The 20491-nt window shown below is 32.5% G+C and overlaps 1 protein-coding gene across 1 annotated transcript; it reads left to right on the top strand.

The window, feature by feature from the left end:
* The first annotated feature begins 6593 nt into the window (after positions 1-6593).
* LOC107876110 (organic cation/carnitine transporter 7) lies at positions 6594-14588 on the top strand. The gene is made up of 5 exons (XM_016723114.2): positions 6594-7104; positions 10607-10844; positions 12592-13075; positions 13180-13382; positions 14180-14588. The coding sequence occupies exons 1-5, from the start codon at positions 6809-6811 to the stop codon at positions 14426-14428; spliced, it is 1470 nt and encodes a 489-aa protein (XP_016578600.1). The 5' UTR covers positions 6594-6808; the 3' UTR covers positions 14429-14588.
* Positions 14589-20491: the final 5903 nt, after the last annotated feature.

Genomic DNA, 20491 nt, shown 5'->3' with positions numbered 1-20491 from the left:
TTGTGATGTTGTGGTGGATTCCTAACTCAACACATTTTAGCTCAAAACATTTTAATCTTCCTTAACATCAACAAGGTATCAATGCATTGAACCATAACCGACTCGACATTTGGACAAGGATATAAAGACTCAATACATAATATTTTCAACAATTTAACTCATTAAAACCATCCAGAAAATACCAAGACTCATTGCAACTTCAATATCAATATTTCTCAATTTGCCATCCAACTCTTATTTAAAGGTACTTGAGACATCAACCCATAGTAGGGATATAGAATTTCCAATATCAATTATAAATTCATAATAAGGAAATAGTGGAATGATAGTATAAATCAAGGCTTAACAAATTGAATCATCATACTCTCATAATCAAATACTTTTTGGACATAATTTCATCTCAACATCATACACATATCGGATAGCATAATCCCATAGCTCATGGACAATAATATAAGATATAAAACCATATTTCCAATTCATGGTAAAACATGTAAAATCTCATGTCAATGTAATTCAACAAAAAATACTGGGCACAAGATCGAAAGGATAATCTTGTTCAAAGCCCCACATACCTAAAAATGAAAGATGAATATGAACTTCCGACTCCGGAACTTTATTCACAAAAATAAAGGGTGCTTCTCGAAGCCCTTAACATGATCAACTCGAACCCCAAATCAATTTAAAATTTCTACGGTTCAATCAAGAGACATAGAAGGATGAAATTTGGAGTAGGAGGGTTGGGGTTTGAGCCTTAGGAAATTTTGGAGAAAAATGAGCTATTGAATGTTCTTAATGGACTTAAATCCATGGTTTACCGGGATGGATTGGAGTGGGAATGACCAAAATACACTTAAAAATCAAATAATGTCAAATATGTCCTTTGGTGGACTGTTTTGATAGGCTGAAGTAGATCGACCAAAACTTTTTGGTTCGATGGCCAAATTGGATGAAACCAATTTCATTGGAAAGAAGACTTTCAGAACTTTCTTTTGATATATAGTAGCTCACCCAGATCATTATGTACAAGGATTTATGATCCTTTGAAGTTGACCCTAAAATTCACCTGGCCTCAGTATTTTTTTCCTGCACATTTACTATTCACCAGTATTCACGGTTAGATCGGAATGATCATAACTCATCACTCGAGTGTCCGTTTTGGATGATACACATATCGTTGGAAAGATTATTTGATGTTCTACGCGATGACGGGTTGCATATCTGGAAATTCCACACAAAAGAATTGTTAATCACGATAAAGAACAGAATTCAACATATTTTCATCCGAGATTTAAACGGAAATTTTTTTTCGGGGCATCACAGCAACCCAAGTTAAGTAGGTATGTTTTCTTTTTAGTTTTTAGTTTTTGTTTCACATAGTTTTTGTTTTTGGTTGAGTCACGGGTTAATGGGAAGTCTGAGTACCATAAACTTGAGCTAAGAAGCATGGAAAAAATAGAGTGTGGGGTCCCATGGATCTCATTTAAATGCAAAAAGATGCTACTAGCTAATCCTGGAGGCCTTAGAGAGTATTTATATCTCTTGCTTTTAAGTTCACTTTGGGGACAAAGTAGATTTTTAAGTGTGTGATGGGAAAATTCTTAAATTTTGGCTCAATTTAAAAAAATTTGGTGTAAGATATTCGTGTTGGTGCTATTTTTGATTACATGATGTAAGTGGGTTTGTTTGTAAAAGCATGTTGATTGAATGAATTACTATTTTTGAGACTCTTAGGCTTATTTTTGGGACTCTTGTACTTTTTGACTTAAATTTGAATTCATGCTATTATTTGGTTGAGAGTCTACGATGATCCTATTGAGTTGAGCATGTGTCATGTATGTGTGAGATTTTTAGTATATTTCTTGTATCATGTGATATCTAGAACTTGCTCGGTGTGTGTGTAAAGCAAAATAAAGAATGTGAGTTTAGGAGATGATTTAGGCATTTCTTTGATAGCCTTGTTTTATACCTTTTTTTGTCCTACCCTTTGTGCATTATATTTGTTAACCCCCATTGAGCCTTTAGCCTTTTCTTTGGTATCCTCTTATGTAGCCTAATTCCTTCTTTGATAGACCATAATTTGATCCCAAAAGCTCCTAAGTGATTTAATAAAAAAAATTAATTTAGTAAGGAGTTTGAGAAACTAAAGAAGAAAAAGGTGAAATTGATGCCCCAAGGTAATAGTTATTGGAGTTTATATTTGATTTGTGGTGGTTGGGGTACTATAAATGGTGTTAGAAATATTCCTATGATTGTAGAAGTGAGAAAAATTGAATCTTGAAGGAATAAACAATACGCCCACCATGTGTTTGTAAAAATGCTTAAAAGAGATGGGGTAGACAAAAATGGTGTAATTTGGCCATTGGAGATTGGTTTTAAATGTATAATATAGTGTATTAAGGCGCTTAGAGAGGTTAGTCATTATTCCTAAATAGTTCCTATCCGTCCCTTAGCCTACATTACAACCGAGAAAAGACCTATTTGATCCTATTCTTGACATTCTAATATTAGTGTAGCACTACACTAAAGGCAAGCCTATGGTTCATTATGTGTAACTTGTGAATTACTTGTGAGAGTGAGTGTAATTTGATTCTTGTACCCACGTTATAAATTGCATAATTGTGAGTGATAACGGGTAACTCTCTTTTTGTGAGGGGAACATGTTTGATGAATATGGGTGATTTGAATGATGTCCTTGATTGAATGATAAGCATGATTTTGCCAACTAGGTGAGTCAATTCTTGAGGCTAGGATGTTTTGGAGTAGTGTTCCTAAGCTTTCAATTGTGTTTGTGACATGTTTAGTGTAGAAACTTGTGTTCCATGTAGTCATTGTAGTACTAGCTTGAGTGTCTTGTATGTAGTATAAGTGTAGAATCTTCAGCTCATAATGTTTATAGTGAAGAGTTGATCGAGAATGAACAAGGCTTCAAGTGTGGGGTGGTGATGTTGGGTGTATTTATGTATTCTAGTATCACTATTCTAGCCTTTTTAGCCTTGTTTTGAGGATAATTCGTGTGCTATATGGGTTGATAATGAGATGAATGTGTATCAGAGTGTTAAAGCATGTTTTTATAATGTTCAAAGTTAATTCCAAACAAGTTTGTACCTAAAAGATTCATTTAGAAGTTCAACTCGGAAAACTAGTGTGACTAGCTTGAGCTAGGTGCTTGTCTAGTTGATTCCGGTGGATTATAGTGTGTTTAATGAATTCCTTATGGTTTAAATGTGTGATTATGAGTGAAATATCTTGTTGTTAGTGAGAAAAGTTTAATTTGAGTGAGTGTACAGCTGGAGCAATACGTGGAAGGTTAATGTGAACTAGCCTAGTTTAGCTCTTATTTTGATTCGTCGTTATGGATGTAGTGTTGTGTTTGTCTCCTAATTCGTGGGGTGTGATTTTGTAGGATGATTTGGGAGCTGAATACGATGATATTTTGATGATAAGAAGGCTTTAAATCCATGGAAAATACACCACAAGATAAGGAACCAAGAGGGGAGACTCTACACTTAACCAAAATTCGGAGAGCAACTTCCAGAGGCTCAGGGAGATATTAAGGCGCCGCCCCACCTGGAGCAGGGCTATAGGCAGGGCGCAGCCTTTCTTGGAGCAGCTCTCTAGACAAGGCTCCGCCTCACTTGGAGCGGGGCTATAGCCAGGGCGATGCCCCACCTAGTCCCGGGCTCAATAATTGACAGTTTTCTTGTCCAACACGAAATTGGCTTGCTCCTATACTATAAATACATGTTATATCACTTTTTACATATCTTTGGACATCTTTTGGAGATCAAGGGGCTGCTAAAATTTCTTTATTAGGTTTTTATTATTTTTATTTAGTTCATTCATATTTTTAGTCGTTAATTACCACCTTATGATTATGATTAGGATTATGCGTGGCTAAATGCCCTTTTCCGAGGTTAAAGCCAAGAACATGAGTATTATAGTTTTGAATTGAATTCTTTTAACTTAGTTTATCATTATTGGTTGTGTGTTCATCTTTGATTTAACTATTTTAAGGATTCGCGACCCTTAGAATATATCAATTGTCTACCTTTTGATCTCGGGAGAGGGAATAGGAGATAGAATAAGGAGATGAACAAAGTTTGAGTTTTTATTCTTTTATGAAATAAAGAATTGAACTTAGCACCTAGGACAAGGATGTACTTAGGAGCCGAACTTGATTCAAACATAGGATGATAGCTTAAAGAACTTAAGTGGACTATTACATCCCCGCTCAACGATGTAGTTGTAAGGTTCAACTTAGGTAAAGGATTAGAGGTTGGGAAACCATAATCATGCAATTAACCCTACGAATCAACAACCAAGATAAGCAAGTTAACGAATGAAATTCAATAACATAGTACGATTGTTTAAAGTGCTTTAACCTTGGGTTTTTTCCTATTGATTATTTTAAGATCTTTAATTTCCGCATTGTTTACTTTCCTACAATTTACAAATTACAAACTCTCTTTTTGGTTACGCTTGCATCAACTGAATCTAATTTGTGAACTAAAATTGAATCGTTGTTGAATCAAGTCTCTGTTGGATCAATACTTGGCTTCTTGAAGGCCAATTTACCACTTGATAAGACCACGTACACTTGCGTGTGCACTGTCAATGACTCACCTATTGGGATTTATGTTATGGTACTCGAGAACCTGAAATTGATTTCAATAGATAAGTCATATGTTGGAACAGGTGACTCATCTATTGCAACAGATGACTCACCTGTTGGGATAGATGTTACATTACTACAGAACCTTTAAAGTTGATTCCAACAGACAAGTGACCTGTTGCAACAGATCACTAACCTGTTGCAATAGATAACTCATCTATTGGAATCAGCTTCAGGTTCTATAGTTCTGTAACATGAATACCAATAGGTGAGTTATTTGTTGCAACAGATAACTCATATATTGCAATAGATGACTCATATGTTGGAATCAACTTCAAATTCTGTTGCAATAGGTGAGTAATCAATTTCAATAGATGACTCATCTGTTGCAATAGATAACTCGAGTGTTGCACTAGATAATTCATATGTTCGATTCATATTACAGCACTATAGAACCATAAACATGAATCCAACATATAAGTATTTTGTTGCAACAGATGACTCGTATGTTGGATTCATGTTCTATTTCTATCTATTGTTGAAAAAACACCAGTAATAGTGTACCCAGATAAAAAATTTAACTAAAAATCATAATTCTACGTACCAAAGTTGCCTATGAACTAATGCCAAAGTGATATACGACACAAAATCTGACCTAAAAAATTGATCAATTAGCAGCAAGAGCGGTAACAACATCAATAATGGTCAACAAGAAGAAGATAATGATAATGAAGCAAAAGATGATGAATAAAGCAGCAACAACAATGAACAACAAAAATCGCGAAGAGAGAGAAACACGTCTTTTTTCCTTTATTTTTAATTATATTAGGTTTTACATTAGATCAAAATGTAAACTAAAAAACTTGTGAGCAATTCTCAAACTTTCCTTATTTTCTTAATTCATAATAAAGTAATTATCACCTACACTCAATTATTAAAATTTGAATCAAGAACACCTCATTTTAAAACTCTTTTGTCACTTTTAACTCAAACCCCCAGTTACGAGGACAATTTTATCTAAAAAATTTATCATTAATAAAAAAATATTTTATTTATTGAACAAAATAGCAAGACCAACCTACAAGAGCCATTTAGGAACTTCTCCTAGAAGAATTTGAGAAAAGAGGGAATGTGAGGAAAATATGGTAAATTAGTTAAGCGTGTACTTTTAAAAAAAACTGTTTCTCAAGATATTTTTACAGCTGGCAGCCGTGAGACTAGACTAATCCTTCGTTTCTACTATTTTTACAGCCGGCAGCCATGAGACTAGACTAATCTTTCATTTCTATTGTCAACTCACTAAAAGGTAGAGAACTGGTCACGGAGTTTTTTCATTCACCAGAAGTGGGGCTCACTAAGCAGTAGAGAACTGGCCACAGAATTTTTTTTCATTCACCAGAAGTGGGAATTGAACCCCTAACCTCTTACTTTAGGGGTGAGGTGCTGAACACCACACCAATTCTTATGTTAAAAAAAAAGTAATTTGTTAAGGGGTCATTAAAAATCTAAGGTATAAGTTATCCCGAGATAAAATAAAAGATCACTTAATCCCTTGTGTGGTTGGAGGGATTAATCCAACTCGAGATAACTTACCCCACTATTTTTTCCTTAGTGATGGGATAACTTATCCTATATACATGGTGGATAAGTTATCCCAGATAATCCTGGGATAACTAATCCCAGTATTAGTTATCTCGAAATAACAATTTCCCAACCAAACGACCCCTAAAACGTCGTTTGGTTTGGAAATTATTATCCCGGGATAACTAATTATTCGGGATAAAATAAAAGAATACATTTTCCTTTGTTTGGTTGGAGGGATTAATCCCATCCGGGATAACTTATCCCACCATTTTTACCTTAGTGATGGAATAACTATCTCATATACATGGTGGGAGAAGTTATCTCGAATAACTAATCCCGGTATTAGTTATCCCGAGATAACAATTTTCAAACCAAACGACCCGTAACTGTATAGCGGATTGTTAGGTTGTTATATTCACTTGATATGTATGGGACTAAATGTGAGCCATTTGAATTTTGAGCTCATTGGATCCTAGTCCTTTCTTCCACCTCATTCGTCCCTCTGTCTTCACTTATTATTTGCCAAATTCCTAGATTTATGACAAAAACCCCTCCCATATTTTTGTCATCAATCAGTGGATTCATTGACCGGAATTTGGCGGGCTGGAGATGGCACAACAGCAGCAGCAGCAGCGAGATGAGGAAGACGAAATTGTGTACACATTGGATGAAGCTCTAACAGCTGTGGGTTTTGGAAAATTCCAGTATTTTGTATTGGGTTATGCGGGTCTTGGATCCATGGTGGATGCTGTTGAAGTTATGATTCTTTCTTTTATTGGACCAGCTGTCAAGTCTCAATGGGGACTTTCTTCTACCCAAGAAACTCTTATTACTACTGTTGTTTTTGCTGGTATGCTCATTGGTGCTTACTTTTGGGGCATTCTTGCTGACAATTATGGAAGAAGGCAAGCCTTTTTTTCTCACCGTAAAGTTAATGTTTTTCTTTTTCAAATTGGGTTACTACACAGAGTTGTGGGGAGAAAAATGAGTCAACCCTCCCAAGTCTTTAATTAAAAAAAAAAAAAAAAAAAGGATAAATGTATCTTGAACAACTGGATTAGTTGTCTCAACAACTTTGATTGTTGTTGAACAACTTCACAAAGTTGCCGAACAGCTATCAAAGTTGTTCAACAACTGGAAGAAGTTGTTAGAACAAAAAAACTTTAAAAAAAACTCAAAAAAAAATTATCTCTTCCACCAAATTTTAAAAACTTGAAGGACCTCACTTAATTGAGAAACTTATTTATCCCTTTTAATCCAAAGTCTATGTTGTGGTACAACAACTACATATACGGTATAATTGGATTGGGGGAGAAAATTTGAATCAGGAAAATTTGTCTATTAGGGTGTGTTTGGTATGATGAAAAATATTTTTCATGGAAAATATTTTTCTAAAAAATAAGTTGGTTTTCTACTTATTTTCTCATGTTTTGTTGATGAGTGGAAAATATTTTTCGGAAAATATTTTATGGTCTTTGGTTAGTGAGTATTTCTAGTATTTGATTGGTGAGTGGAAAAATAGTTTTTAGAAAACATTACTAACTGTTAACTAGTATATTAGTGCCTCTAGCAACTCAACAATTTGTAAGAACTAATTTTAGTATAGCAAATAATATCAATATCGAATATTAAAATATTACAATCACTAAATTTAATCAATTACTAATTAGTAAATATGAGGGATGGCCTTGGCTCAGCGGTAAGCTTGCTTACCGTGGTGTGCCAGGGTCGGGGATTCAAAACGCCCCTCCAGCGAAGCTGGGGTGAGGGCGCGTAGGTCAGGCCCGGAGTGGTCCCTCCCCTCCTCGACACCTACGGAGTAGGTATGAACCGGGTCGTCCCTTTACTAATTAGTAAATATAGGAGTTATTTTTCAACATTTTGTTAGGACAATCTCAAGATACTACAATGAATAGAAATACAACGGAACGACAAGCTTATTCAACCTTGTGAAACAAGCTACGTTGATGACAAAATGAAATATGCAATTAACAAAAGTAATATAGGTAAGTCTTCCCTTATGCATATGGAAATAACAATACATTCAATGAGTATTGGAAAAGAAAAAAATTCGAGCTTCACTATTTTTTATTTCAAGCAGTGAAAAATTGAAGCAAAGCACAGTGAAAAATATTTTTGAGTAATGTGAATTTTTTGAGAAATGTGAATATTAGTGTTGATGAGGTGGGGCAAAGGGGTGGGGGTGGGGCATAAGTCACATTTGTCATTTTTCGGAAAATAACTTCCCTTGGTCCATAAGGGAAGTCATTTTTCCTCAAATGGAGGAAAATAAGTTGTTATGGATAACATTTTCCCAACATTTAACTACAACCAAACAAGAAAAAATAAGAAAACATTTTCCAGAAAATATTTTTCATCATACCAAACACAGCAGGCCTCTCCAAGTTTTCAATTAATTTTTTTTTTTTTCCAACAAGTTTTCAATTAGTATAATAAAACAAAGTTAGACTATTAGGCCTGATTTTCTCATTTTAAAACAAAATAAAAAATAACTATAATAAAGAATTGGACTATATTAACATATTAAAACCTATGATAACTACTTATAAATATACTTAAAACATATAATAAAGAATTGGACTATATTAACATATTAAAACCTATGATAACTACTTATAAATATACTTAAAACATATAACACTAAAGCATCTTTTCAATTTCAATTTACTTCTTTCCCTCTCTCTCTCTAACTTTCTTTTACTCCATTCTTATTGAAAACTCATTGATTCTTCAACTTTCTTCTTTTTGAAGCTCGTATTTTATTTTTAAATGTTTTGTATTCTCCTAAATTCTTAAGTTTTTCTACTCCCCTTTACTTTCAAAAAGAATCAAGTATGTAAAGCAAATATAGTAACGAACAATCTAAAGAAAAGAACATAGCAATGACAAATAATATGATAATTGAAGCAAAGAAAACGATATATAAACTACCATCGTAGAATATAATAATAGAAGGGCAGGGGCGGGTCCAGAATTTGAAGGTTATGGGTGCAGGAAAAAAAAATTGTGTTGCTACCAGGAATGGAACTCACACCACTTCAGGCATTAAGGTACTTAAGTCAACAGGCATTTTTGTCTATGAGTGCTTAAAAAATACATTATAACTTATTTTATTGTATTTTATATATAAATATATAAAAAAAAATCTGGGGTCAATGGGTGCTCAAGCACCCGACACAGACTACGTGGGTCCGCCCCTGTAGAAGGGTAGTAATAACAAAACTGATAAGGGAAACAACAGTCGACGACCTACTAACCTTCTACCCTAATCATCGACGTCCATAGCTTTCTATCTAGGTTTAAGTCCCTGAGATAGCTGCAGTTGAGTCATATCATGTCTAATAAACTCTCTCCAAGACTTGTTCACTTGCCTCTCTACCTCTCCTCATACCCACTATAGCTGAACTCTCACACCTCTTTATTGTGACATCTCACATCCGTGCATCTTCTGTTAATATATACCAGAACCATCTTAACCTTGCCTCCCTCATCTTGTCCACCACGTAGGCTACAGCAACCCTATCTATATAACTTCATTCCTAATCATATCTCTCTTAGTATGCTCACACTTCCATCTCAACATCCTCATTTCCGCTACTCTCATCTTCTGGATGTGCAAGTTCTTGACAGACCAACACTTCGTCCCATACAACATAACTGGTCTATCATCACTTTATAAAACTTACCCTTAAGGCGTGGTATCACTCAAGACACAAGATGCAAGCTTCCATTTTATCCATCATGCTCCAATACGATGTGTAACATCATCATTAATCTCTCATTTCCTTAGATTATTGGCCCCTAATACTTGAAACTACCTTTCATGGTGATGACTTGAGTATCAATCCTTAACATCAACATTGTCACGTGAAATACGTCACTGGACTTGCATTCTAAGTATTTTGTCTTAGTCGTAATCAACCTGAAACCTTTAAACTTCAGGGTCTGTCTCCAAACTTCCAACATATCATTAACTCTGTCACATGTCTTGTCAATCAAAAGTATGTTGCATCGTCAATCAAAAGTATGTCATCTGCAAAGAGCATACGCCATGGAACCTCTCCTTGGATGTGACGCATTAGTTCATCCAGTGCTGTGATAATAGTGAATAATAATATTGTGGATGTAGTTTGAGTCAACTTGAAACTGATCAGTTTCTCAATTTCCCAACTTTTTTCGTACTCTATTAGTTACAGTTGTTGTTAAGTGTTGATGAATTTGGTTTGTTAAATGCAATACGTAGTTGTTGATAAGTTTTTACTTATACTATGTATTCTATCTCTCTTTAAGATTGATGATAGAAGCATTTGCTTAATTGTTCTCTGGTTTAAGTTGTCATATTCTGTGCATTGAAGATGATTATCCACTTTCATTTTCCATCACCAGGAAAAGTCTTCTGACTGTGGCAATAGTGACAACCGTCTGTGCATTTCTGAGTTCCTTTTCTCCAAACTATATTTCACTGCTCATTCTTCGTATGCTGGTTGGAATCGGTCTGGGTGGTGGGCCTGTATATGGATCTTGGTTTCTAGAATTCATGCCTTCTAGAAATAGGGGCATTTGGATGGTTATCTATTCAACCTTTTGGACAATTGGAACAATACTTGAGGCTTTATTGGCTATGGTACATCCTTTGCTTGTGTATTTGCCTTAGAATAAAAAGTAGAAACGCGTTCATCTTTTGCTTGCTCTTATGTATTGCCTGTCTATTGTGAAATCATTCTCTTCTCAGAATTTTAACAAGATATGATTTTATCTACACTCACCGTTTGCTTCAATAATTACTGCCAACTCAAATAAGCTTCAATTAGGATGGATTAGCTGGTCTAAGGATCCATTTTCTTACTGTTCCCCATGTCTATGTCTACGTACAGACTTCCACGATGACTAGAAGCCTATCATCTGTACGTGGAAGATTCCTTAATGTCTTTAGATTAGATTAAGAAATGGCTCAGTAACTAAGCTCAAGTGCACGAATGAACTTATTCATCAGTGAATAAGATCCCATTTGTCCATAATAAAGTGAATATACACTTTTCCAAAGTATAAAATGGAAAGAACAAAATATCTCTGTCATGGAATTAGTTGAGGTGCGCATAAGCTGGCCCGGACACCACGGTTATGAAAAAAGGGAATATCTCTCCTTTAATAAGTGAAATAGGAATAGGATGATCTTGTGACTAATCTAATACTCTGTGGAGGTCAATGGAAGCTGGACATAGAATAACAGAGGAAAAAAGGAATAATGCCAAGTCACAAAACGTCTGTTTTTATCTCCACCGTTAGTTTTCATCTTCTTTTAAATATGTATAATTGACAGTGTGCCTTTGGGTACCACATTGACACTTTGCCCCTAATATCCATGGGTCAAGTAAGATTTAAGAAATATTTGACCCAAGGTATAAGCATCTTCTGACTGGAAATCTCACTTGCAAAGACTGTCCATATTATACAATAACTTGTCCATATCTGTTTGCATTCTTTTGAAGGGTTTGCTTAAACAAATGAGGTAAACACATATCTATATATAATGTAGATACATTTCACTTCTTTCATCTTTGATTTATTTAATTTTCTTACAATGGTTTGTACTTTTATGTCTATTTCCAGTTGTCCAAAAATTTCTAGTAAAATTGCTCAGTTGTGTCAATAGGACTAAGCACCTATGTATCACAAATTATGTGTGATTACTATCTTATCGTCTATATCCCCAAAATAATAATAATAATAATAAAGACGGGTCTCAAATCCCAAAAAGAACCTAATTCAAAGAAACGACAAGGGGATTGAGAAAAGTTTCACCCAGAAAACCTAGAACATTTCTCTTGAATTGGTCTGACTGCCCTTGAATTCGAGAGCTCAACCAGAACATAGACGATGCAACTGCATAGAAGGTGATGGATCAGATAAGCTGTGATTAGTCACTTGCTCCCACACATTTTGTGGTACTTTAGTCTTCGGTAAAGAATTAATAGGTTATTACTGAGAGATCTCATACTTGATTATCATCACTTCATCGAATATCCCTTCTCAAAAGGAAAAAATCACTTCATCGAATATCATTTGCTGTAGGTTTTTTATCATTGACAGAGAGTTGTGTCGCTCCCAAACAGTTGGGGGTCGTTTGGTATGCGGGTAAGGTGGGATATCCCGAACTTAATACTTGGTATCCCATCAAACTTGGGAAGATTTTATCCCAACTCTCTGATAGGATAAGTTAGTCCAAGGATAATAATCCCGGAATAATTTAGTCCTCAAACTAACGACCCCTTAGTAATTAATGAGAAAATGAAAACAAAGAAGAGTATGTATCTTACCCTATCTGTAAATATTGGAAAAGCTTATTGCAAGTTGCTTGGTCTTTCTTGCAGATTATCATGCCAAGACTAGGTTGGAGGTGGTTATTGGCTTTATCGTCTATACCATCATTTGCAGCACTTCTCTTGTACGTTTTTACAGTAGAGTCTCCTAGATATCTATGTGTTGAAGGTAGAATAAGTGATGCACATGATATTTTGAGGAAAATAGCTGTTGTCAATCAGACAAAACTTCCCCCTGGAATGCTTGTTTCTGATCAAGTGACAGAGTTGAATGAGGAATTGCTTGGGTCGAAAGCAAACAAAATCTTCAATTTTAAGAAAGGATTGTCTTCATCCCTGATGCTTTTATCCCCAAATTTACTACGAATTACCCTTCTCATGTGGGTGGTTTATTTCGGAAATTCATTCTCCTATTATGGCATTATATTGCTGACATCACAGTTTAGCACTGGGGAAAATAGATGCTTCTCAGTTGCTTTGCATGTGAAAAATGATTCAAGCCACTATAGAGACGTGTTCATCACTAGCCTTGCTGGTACTTTTACTTCCATTTTCTTGTGTCAAATTGTGATCGTTATTTCTTCTCAGCTCCCATTGACTTAATTACAATTTGTAAATCTAAGTTTCTTTATCTTTCAGAGCTTCCTGGACTTCTTATTTCAGCTCTAATAGTGGAGAAAGCTGGTCGGAAAGTTTCAATGGCACTGATGTATGTCTTGGGCTCCCTATTCCTTTTTCCACTTCTTGTACCTCAGAATGAGGTATTAACAACAGCATTGCTCTTTGGAGCTCGTATCTGGATCGTAGGGACCTTCACTCTTGCTGGTGTCTATTGTCCAGAGGTGACTGTCACTCTTTACCTTCTTGAAGCACTTCTTTCTTCTTTAATTCTTAGCTTCATCATTCTGACGCATCCAATTTCTTGACATGCATAGTTTTGGTCCCTTCCAGTCAAAACTTGATAGATATTCCTTATCTTTCATGTATTCAATTGACAGAGAATTTTGGACTTTATAATATTTTCTTTTCCACTGAAACTGTGTTTTATTTGTTTGAAGTGGCAAACAACATTTATGTTGATCATTGTGCATCTTAAACCATTCACAACATTTATCTTTATGCCTCCGTTCCCCTCCACCACCCCTCTCTTATGCTTATCGAGTTGTTTTATGTGGGTGCATCGATTTCCAAACCAAGTTAAATTTTAGGACATTAGGCTGGCTTCATTATTTATTGTAGCTGTTGCATGTAGTTTATCAGATATTTGATTGGATTAGCCTGGAGTTCTAAAGAGACAACTGAATATAGTTACTAAAGCTGATCAGTTTTAGCAATCTTGTCGCAATTTAAGAACCATTTTCCTTTTTTATGTATAAACTAACAATATCATAGTGGATCTTCTTCCGGTAAATGCATTGAGTTTTCAGGTTTGTAATGAGAAATAAACGTAGATTAGGTTCTTTTGGCCTGTTCTATCTCTTCTTTGGTGGTTGAGGTACCTTTGATAGGGTGAGATGGATCAAGTTACTCCTGCCATAGCCTTGTCTGGAGTGTCAGTATAAAGTTGTTAATTTTTGACGTTTTAGCAAAACAAAACTTAGGAGGCTTACGTTTTGTCATTTTGATATCTTTTCCGCAGATTTATCCAACCTCAGTGAGATCAATGGGTTGTGGAGTTGCAAGTGCTGTGGGAAGAATAGCAGGGATGGTCTCTCCTATAGTTGCAGTGCAATTGGTTAGAGGTTGCCAGCAGATGGCTGCAATTCTTTTATTTGAAGTTGTTATAATTTTATCAGCAATTAGTGTTCTCCTCTTTCCAGTTGAGACCAAAGGGCGTGAAATTGTTGATCATGTCTCTTTTGTAGGAAATTGTAGTACCAATTACTAGTTTATGTTAATGCGGGGAATGGATTAGCTTTATAATTCATATTGGTACGTGTAAAGGTGATTTTAACTTTAACGAGTATAATTTCGTTAATTATGTAACATCTTATATTATCGATGTATAGATATAACCTAAATCCATTATTTATTCTGGACTAATTTTCTGAGCAGGTGTTTTCACTTTTCCCTTCTCTTGTCCTTGAGTAGTATTATTATTGGGGAAAAAACAATAACAGTTTTTGTGTCATAGTTCGAATTTCAAGAATCATAGTTTGAATTTCGAAAGTTAAAACTTTTTAATTTTGATTTTGAATTTAGGCATAGAATTTTAAAGTTTTTCAAAATAAATTCACCTATTTAAAAACTAGGTAAAACATTTTAACTCTTTATGCTAAAGGAAATTGTACTGTGCTTGAATATTAAACTACTAAATTTAGTTAAATCTGTATCACTATATATATATTTAGTAAAATCTGTATCACTATATATATATATATATATATATATTCTCTTATTATATAAGAGGGAGTTGGGTGGCTGAAGCGGGCTGTTTTCTGTCAACATGTCTGTTTCAGCTGCTTGCTTCGTGATTTTTCTATATTACCCTTAATTAATTATTGTAAGTTCTTTGCATATTAAAAAATTAATAATATCTAATAAAAAAAATAAAATAGACATTTATGACATGTTTTTTTCAGCTGTTTTAATCGTAATTTTACTAAATATTATCCTAATTAATTATTACAGGTCATCTAAATAGTTAAAAAAATATTTAATACAAAAAAATAAAATAGATATAAAATGATAAGTTAATCCTTTATATTCTATAAGAGGGAGTTGGGTGGCTGGAGCAGGCTGCCCTCCGTCGACATGTCTGCTTCAGCTACTTGCTCCGTGATTTTACGATATCACTCCTAATCAGTTATTATAAATTCTTTACATATTAAAAAATTAATAATGTTTAATAAAAAAAAAGTAAAGTAGATATTTATGACATGTCTGCTTCATCTGCTTCAATCGTAATTTTACTAAATATTATCCTAATTAATTATTAAAGGTCATCTAAATATTTAAAAAAATATTTAATAAAAAAAGGTAAAATAGATATAAAATGATATATAAAATGATAAGTTAACTCTTGATGTTATAAATTAACTTCACGTCTTATATGAGGCCACTTAAATTTTTGTCACAAGTATATTTTATAGTAATTTTGTTATATCACTTCTCATTAGTTGTTGTAAGTCATTTAAGACATGTCTGTTTCACTGCTTCAATCGTAATTTTACGTAACATTGTGTAAATGGTATTTTTACGAACATGTGAGCCGCATAAAACTTACACGGGCTGTTATTTGAAGTTGTTTGGTTTGTAGTAAAATATTTGGAATAAATAGTTGTTGATATGAGTTTTGTTTGGTTTGTAGTAAAATATTTGGAATAAATAGTTGTTGATATGAGTTTGGGGCTAATGAATTTTTTACTTTACTGGTGAGATATTTGCTAGAAATTAGTGTAGATAGAGGGGAAAGTGTAGCAATACAAGTTCATCTCTTAGGTGAGTTTTAAAACAATTCTGCTCCCACTTCATCTGAATATCCATTTTAAAATCCGCATGCATATTAAGATACAGGAAGGGTATTAAGTAATCGAGTGATGCACTCTTATGTGGGAGAGGCATAAGGTTAGTCTCCTCTTCTCTTCTTCTTATGTAATGGTATTAGTTAGTTCGTATAGTATCTTATTTTTCTTTGATTACATATTTTCTGAGCCAAGGATCTATTAGAAATGGTCTCTTTCCCTCAAGAAGGTAGGGGTACAGTCTGTGTACATCCTATCCTCTCCAGATCCCCCGGCGGGATTACACTGTGTATGTTTTACAGTTTTTGTTTTGTTGTTAAATTCTAAAATAAGAGAACATGTTGTCACCAATCTATATATAATATAAAGGAGAGTTATAGATAAGGTGATGTGGCACCCTCTATGACCTCCGTGGCTATTTATCTTTTTTCTTATTTTTTTAAATTTTTTTTCCTATTTCCTATTTATTAATTTTGTATTAGAATGAATATCCTAATTAATATAAAAATATTAATGTCCCAATTATTGCAATTAGAAGACTTAAAGGTGGTTTGTTTGCCTACCACCGTAATTATGTGTTAACTAGGTAACTTAACTGCGCTTCATGTGATCATAAAATATTTATTAAATTTATTAAAAAAATTTAATAATACTTGAACATTAAAAGTAATGAGAAGTAAATTTTTTAAGAACTAAAATATTTAAATATGTTTTGGTCTTGAGCCGGGAATCTATCAAAAACAACCTATTTATGTTATCTCTAATATAAAAATAATGTATGTGTACATTTTACCATATTCAAACCCCACATTGTGAGAATAAATTGAATATAATGACATACTCTATCTTTAATCCTAAATATCTACAAAATTTGCATCATACATATCATATAATACTAACAAAAAGAAATCATTGTTGTTGGCATTGTAATTTGCAACGCCTTTAAAAGTAATAGTATGATATGAAATAATGGTAAAAAAAAAAATAAAAGATGTCAAATACTAAATTCGATACTCAACAGAATTTTAATCCCTCAGAAAAATTGTAGGAGTAACAGGAATTTGAAGTAAAGTGAATTAAGAACTCAGTAAAACGTTACAGAGCAACAACGTGAAGGAAAAAGTTATATTTTATTAAATCAATTGATCGATGAATTAACAACTAAATCAAAAATCAAGTAGTAACGAATTGTAGCTACAATTACTAAAAGTTGAAACATAAAGTAATGAAACTGAAAGAAAAGTAAAGATGGAGCTTACACATTGCAATCGCAAGGTCATGTTGCAGAGAAATAAAAATGATATCCAAGAATATACATAACAAATATTATATTTATAGACCTATATATGGTGACCCCTCATTCTCCATTATAACTCCTAGATTTCCATTCTTTACTAAAGCAATTTAGAACAAAATATTTGTATGAAATGAAAGAGTAGAAACGAAAAAGACTAACCTATTGGCATCATCAAATGTAATACTTATTAACGCTTATACCGTAACTTTCCACTATATGTAACAATACTTCATTAAGATAGTACATTAAACATAATTAAGAGAGTTGAAAGAGCGATTTTTAAGTTTTTATAAGTAACGAAAGTTTAAGATAAGTAAATACTTAAAATTTAATGGGTAAAGTAAATACATATTAAATACTTTATGATTTTTTATACAATTAAATGAATTAAAATAGATGAAAATCCCCCCAAAAAAGGAGGAAAAAAGATAGTAAACGTACATGGAGGTCTTGAATTAAAAAAGATTTATGAAAATAGAAAATATACACTAAATCTACTATAAATGTATATAAAAATTAGTTCTATAAATTTAACTAAGTTTAAAATTTAAATAGTTTGATAATATTAATAGATTTAATTTCACTACTTTTAGCAGCATACTCTTATAAATATTTATATGAGCAGATGAAACAAAAATAAATAAAATAAAATTGACTAACATATTATTTTAGGCATTTATAACTTCATAATTACTAATTATTAGAAGTAAATCATTGTTTTGCTAAAAAGAATAAAATTTGATGAATTTATTTGACTAATTGTCGATCTTATCAAAAAACTTCTTTTGATATCCATTCTTTTGATTTTAATTTGTTTACTTCTCATATTTATTTCTCTACTTTCATCTTTTGTCAGATAAGATTTTGATATTCTATCTTTACTATTTTATTCGCTCTTCATTGAGTATTATTTTTTTCAATAGTAAGAACGTAACATAAATCATACTAACAACACTCTTGGACCTTATTTCTCAAAATTCCTTTTTAATTCTTTTACTCCACCATCATTATTCTTAGCTTCATCTCATGTACTTTATCTTATCGAATCTTGCAAAACTTTATTTTTTTCCCCCAACATCAATTTTTTTTGGAGGAAAAAAACTACAAATCTTAAATTACTTTTAATTATAATCTATTCATTGGTAAAGATAATATGAAAATTTTTATGTAATTTAAAAGAGCATAGAATTAAGTTTAATTTCTCCCAAGAATTTAGTAACCGAAAATCCACATAAATGATCATTATAATGTAACGGAATTACCATAAATTTTTAAGGAAGGAAAACTTTTCAGATGTCCATTATTAAGCACACAACAATTAAGATATAATTAAAGTTTTATTTTATAAATAGAAAAGGATCAAAAATACCCTTGAACTATTTGAATTGGAGCAAAAATATCCTTCGTTAGTTTTTTGGCTCAAAAATACTCCTCCGTAAAATTTTTGACTCAAAATTACCCCTCTATTAAATTTTTGGTTTAAAATTACCCCTCTCTTTAGCGGTTGGACATCAAACATGCCATATGGATTAAAAAACGCCACTTAGACAATCCATGTCAGCATTTAAGTGGAAAATTTCTCATCTAATCCATCAACCGACGTAATAACCATCATCTCAATTTTAAAACCCAACCCGACCCAACATATTCTTCATTTCTTCTCAAAAACCATCAACCCAAAAACTCTCTTTTGCTTCTTCATCGAACCGTTAACTGAAATATTTTCAAATTCGCTTCAAATACTTCAACGGTGACAAGTTGAAGGAGAAATAATTTCAAAGTGATGATTGAAACTACTTTTATTTTTAAATAAGAAAAAAGATTTTGGCTTTTCTTTCCTTTTTGATTTCAGCTTTTAAATTGTAAATTTTGTTAAGAAAATTAATGTTTTGTTTTGCTGGAAATTCATCAGCTTTTAAAAAATATGAATAACATATTATAAAATTCAATCTTTATATGGAGTTTGAACGAAGTTGCCCGCATTCAAACTTTAATTTTTCTGCATGTGTTTCATCTCTAAAAGGGAGCTTAAGTTGGGTCGGATTTTATGGTTATTGAGTGGGTTAGTCGATTAAATAAGGAATATTTCATTTGGATGCTGATATGGACTGTTCAAGTGGCGTTTTTGGTCCATGTGGCATGCTTGGTGTCCAACCATTAGAGAGAGGGGATATTTTAAGCCAAAAATTTAATAGAGGGGTAATTTTGAGCCAAAAACTTAACGGAGAGATATTTTTGAGCCAAAAAACTAACAACTCTATTTTTTAATTTATATATATTATATATATATATATATATATATATATATATATATATATATATATATATATATATATATATAAAGTTGTTGTGAATATTCGACTTCATCATTGCGTAAATATATAAGTAACTTTTGTTATATTTTTGTTCGTCATCATACAACATCAAATCTTTGTTTTGAATCTTTTTGTACACGATATCTTTTTCATTCTTATAGATATAATCCACTTACATATAATCTAAATGATATTTCCAAAAACATGCTAATTATTTTAGTGGAACTCAACATAACTTCACTACAAATAAACAAAATATAATACTTAGTAATAATGTACTACAAAAAGAAATACCCAGAAGAAAACACTTAAAATCGTTGTTTGTAAAATTTTGATCACTTGTCATAACATGAAGACTGCAAAGTGATTCATTTGACTCTATACAATGACATTATCACTAAAAGTTCAAAAAAATTATTAGAAATCAAAAATTAAAAATACCCATAAAAAGAGGAAAAATAAAAACATGATATATTCACATTTTAATTAATTAAATAATGCAAAAGAAGATGAAAAAAAAATAAAGAAAAAAGTGATTATATTAAGAGAGTGAAAGCAGATCTTGTCTTACTTAATGAATTAATTAGACGATCTACTATTCAAAGATCAAGAAATAAAATGAAAAAGTAGAATTAGTTGAAGACATTTTTTTGTCTATGGTTTAATTATAAAGAATACTAATAAAACTAAATGATAAAAATACGACTATCTAATATTATAGTTTCTTTTCATGTGAAATCAAATATGTGGATATAGAACTTTTTTAGATGAAAGAAAAATAACTTGTAAACTCATACACTTTTTGATCAATTAAACCTTTTTGAGAAAGATAATGATATATTTATTATCATTTTATCATTATCTCAAGAAATATC

Source organism: Capsicum annuum, chromosome 6 (genome assembly GCF_002878395.1).
Source record: "Capsicum annuum cultivar UCD-10X-F1 chromosome 6, UCD10Xv1.1, whole genome shotgun sequence".
NCBI lineage: Eukaryota > Viridiplantae > Streptophyta > Magnoliopsida > Solanales > Solanaceae > Capsicum > Capsicum annuum.
Note: the sequence above shows the minus strand (reverse complement) of the source record. Positions and strands in the feature narration are given on the sequence as shown.

Coding starts and splice junctions, on each gene's coding strand:
- LOC107876110 (XM_016723114.2), top strand. CDS start 6,809: ATGGCACAACAGCAGCAGCAGCAGCGAGATGAGGAAGACGAAATTGTG. Junction 7,105..10,606: donor GCTGACAATTATGGAAGAAG/GCAAGCCTTTTT, acceptor TTCCATCACCAG/GAAAAGTCTTCTGACTGTGG. Junction 13,383..14,179: donor CTGGTGTCTATTGTCCAGAG/GTGACTGTCACT, acceptor TCTTTTCCGCAG/ATTTATCCAACCTCAGTGAG.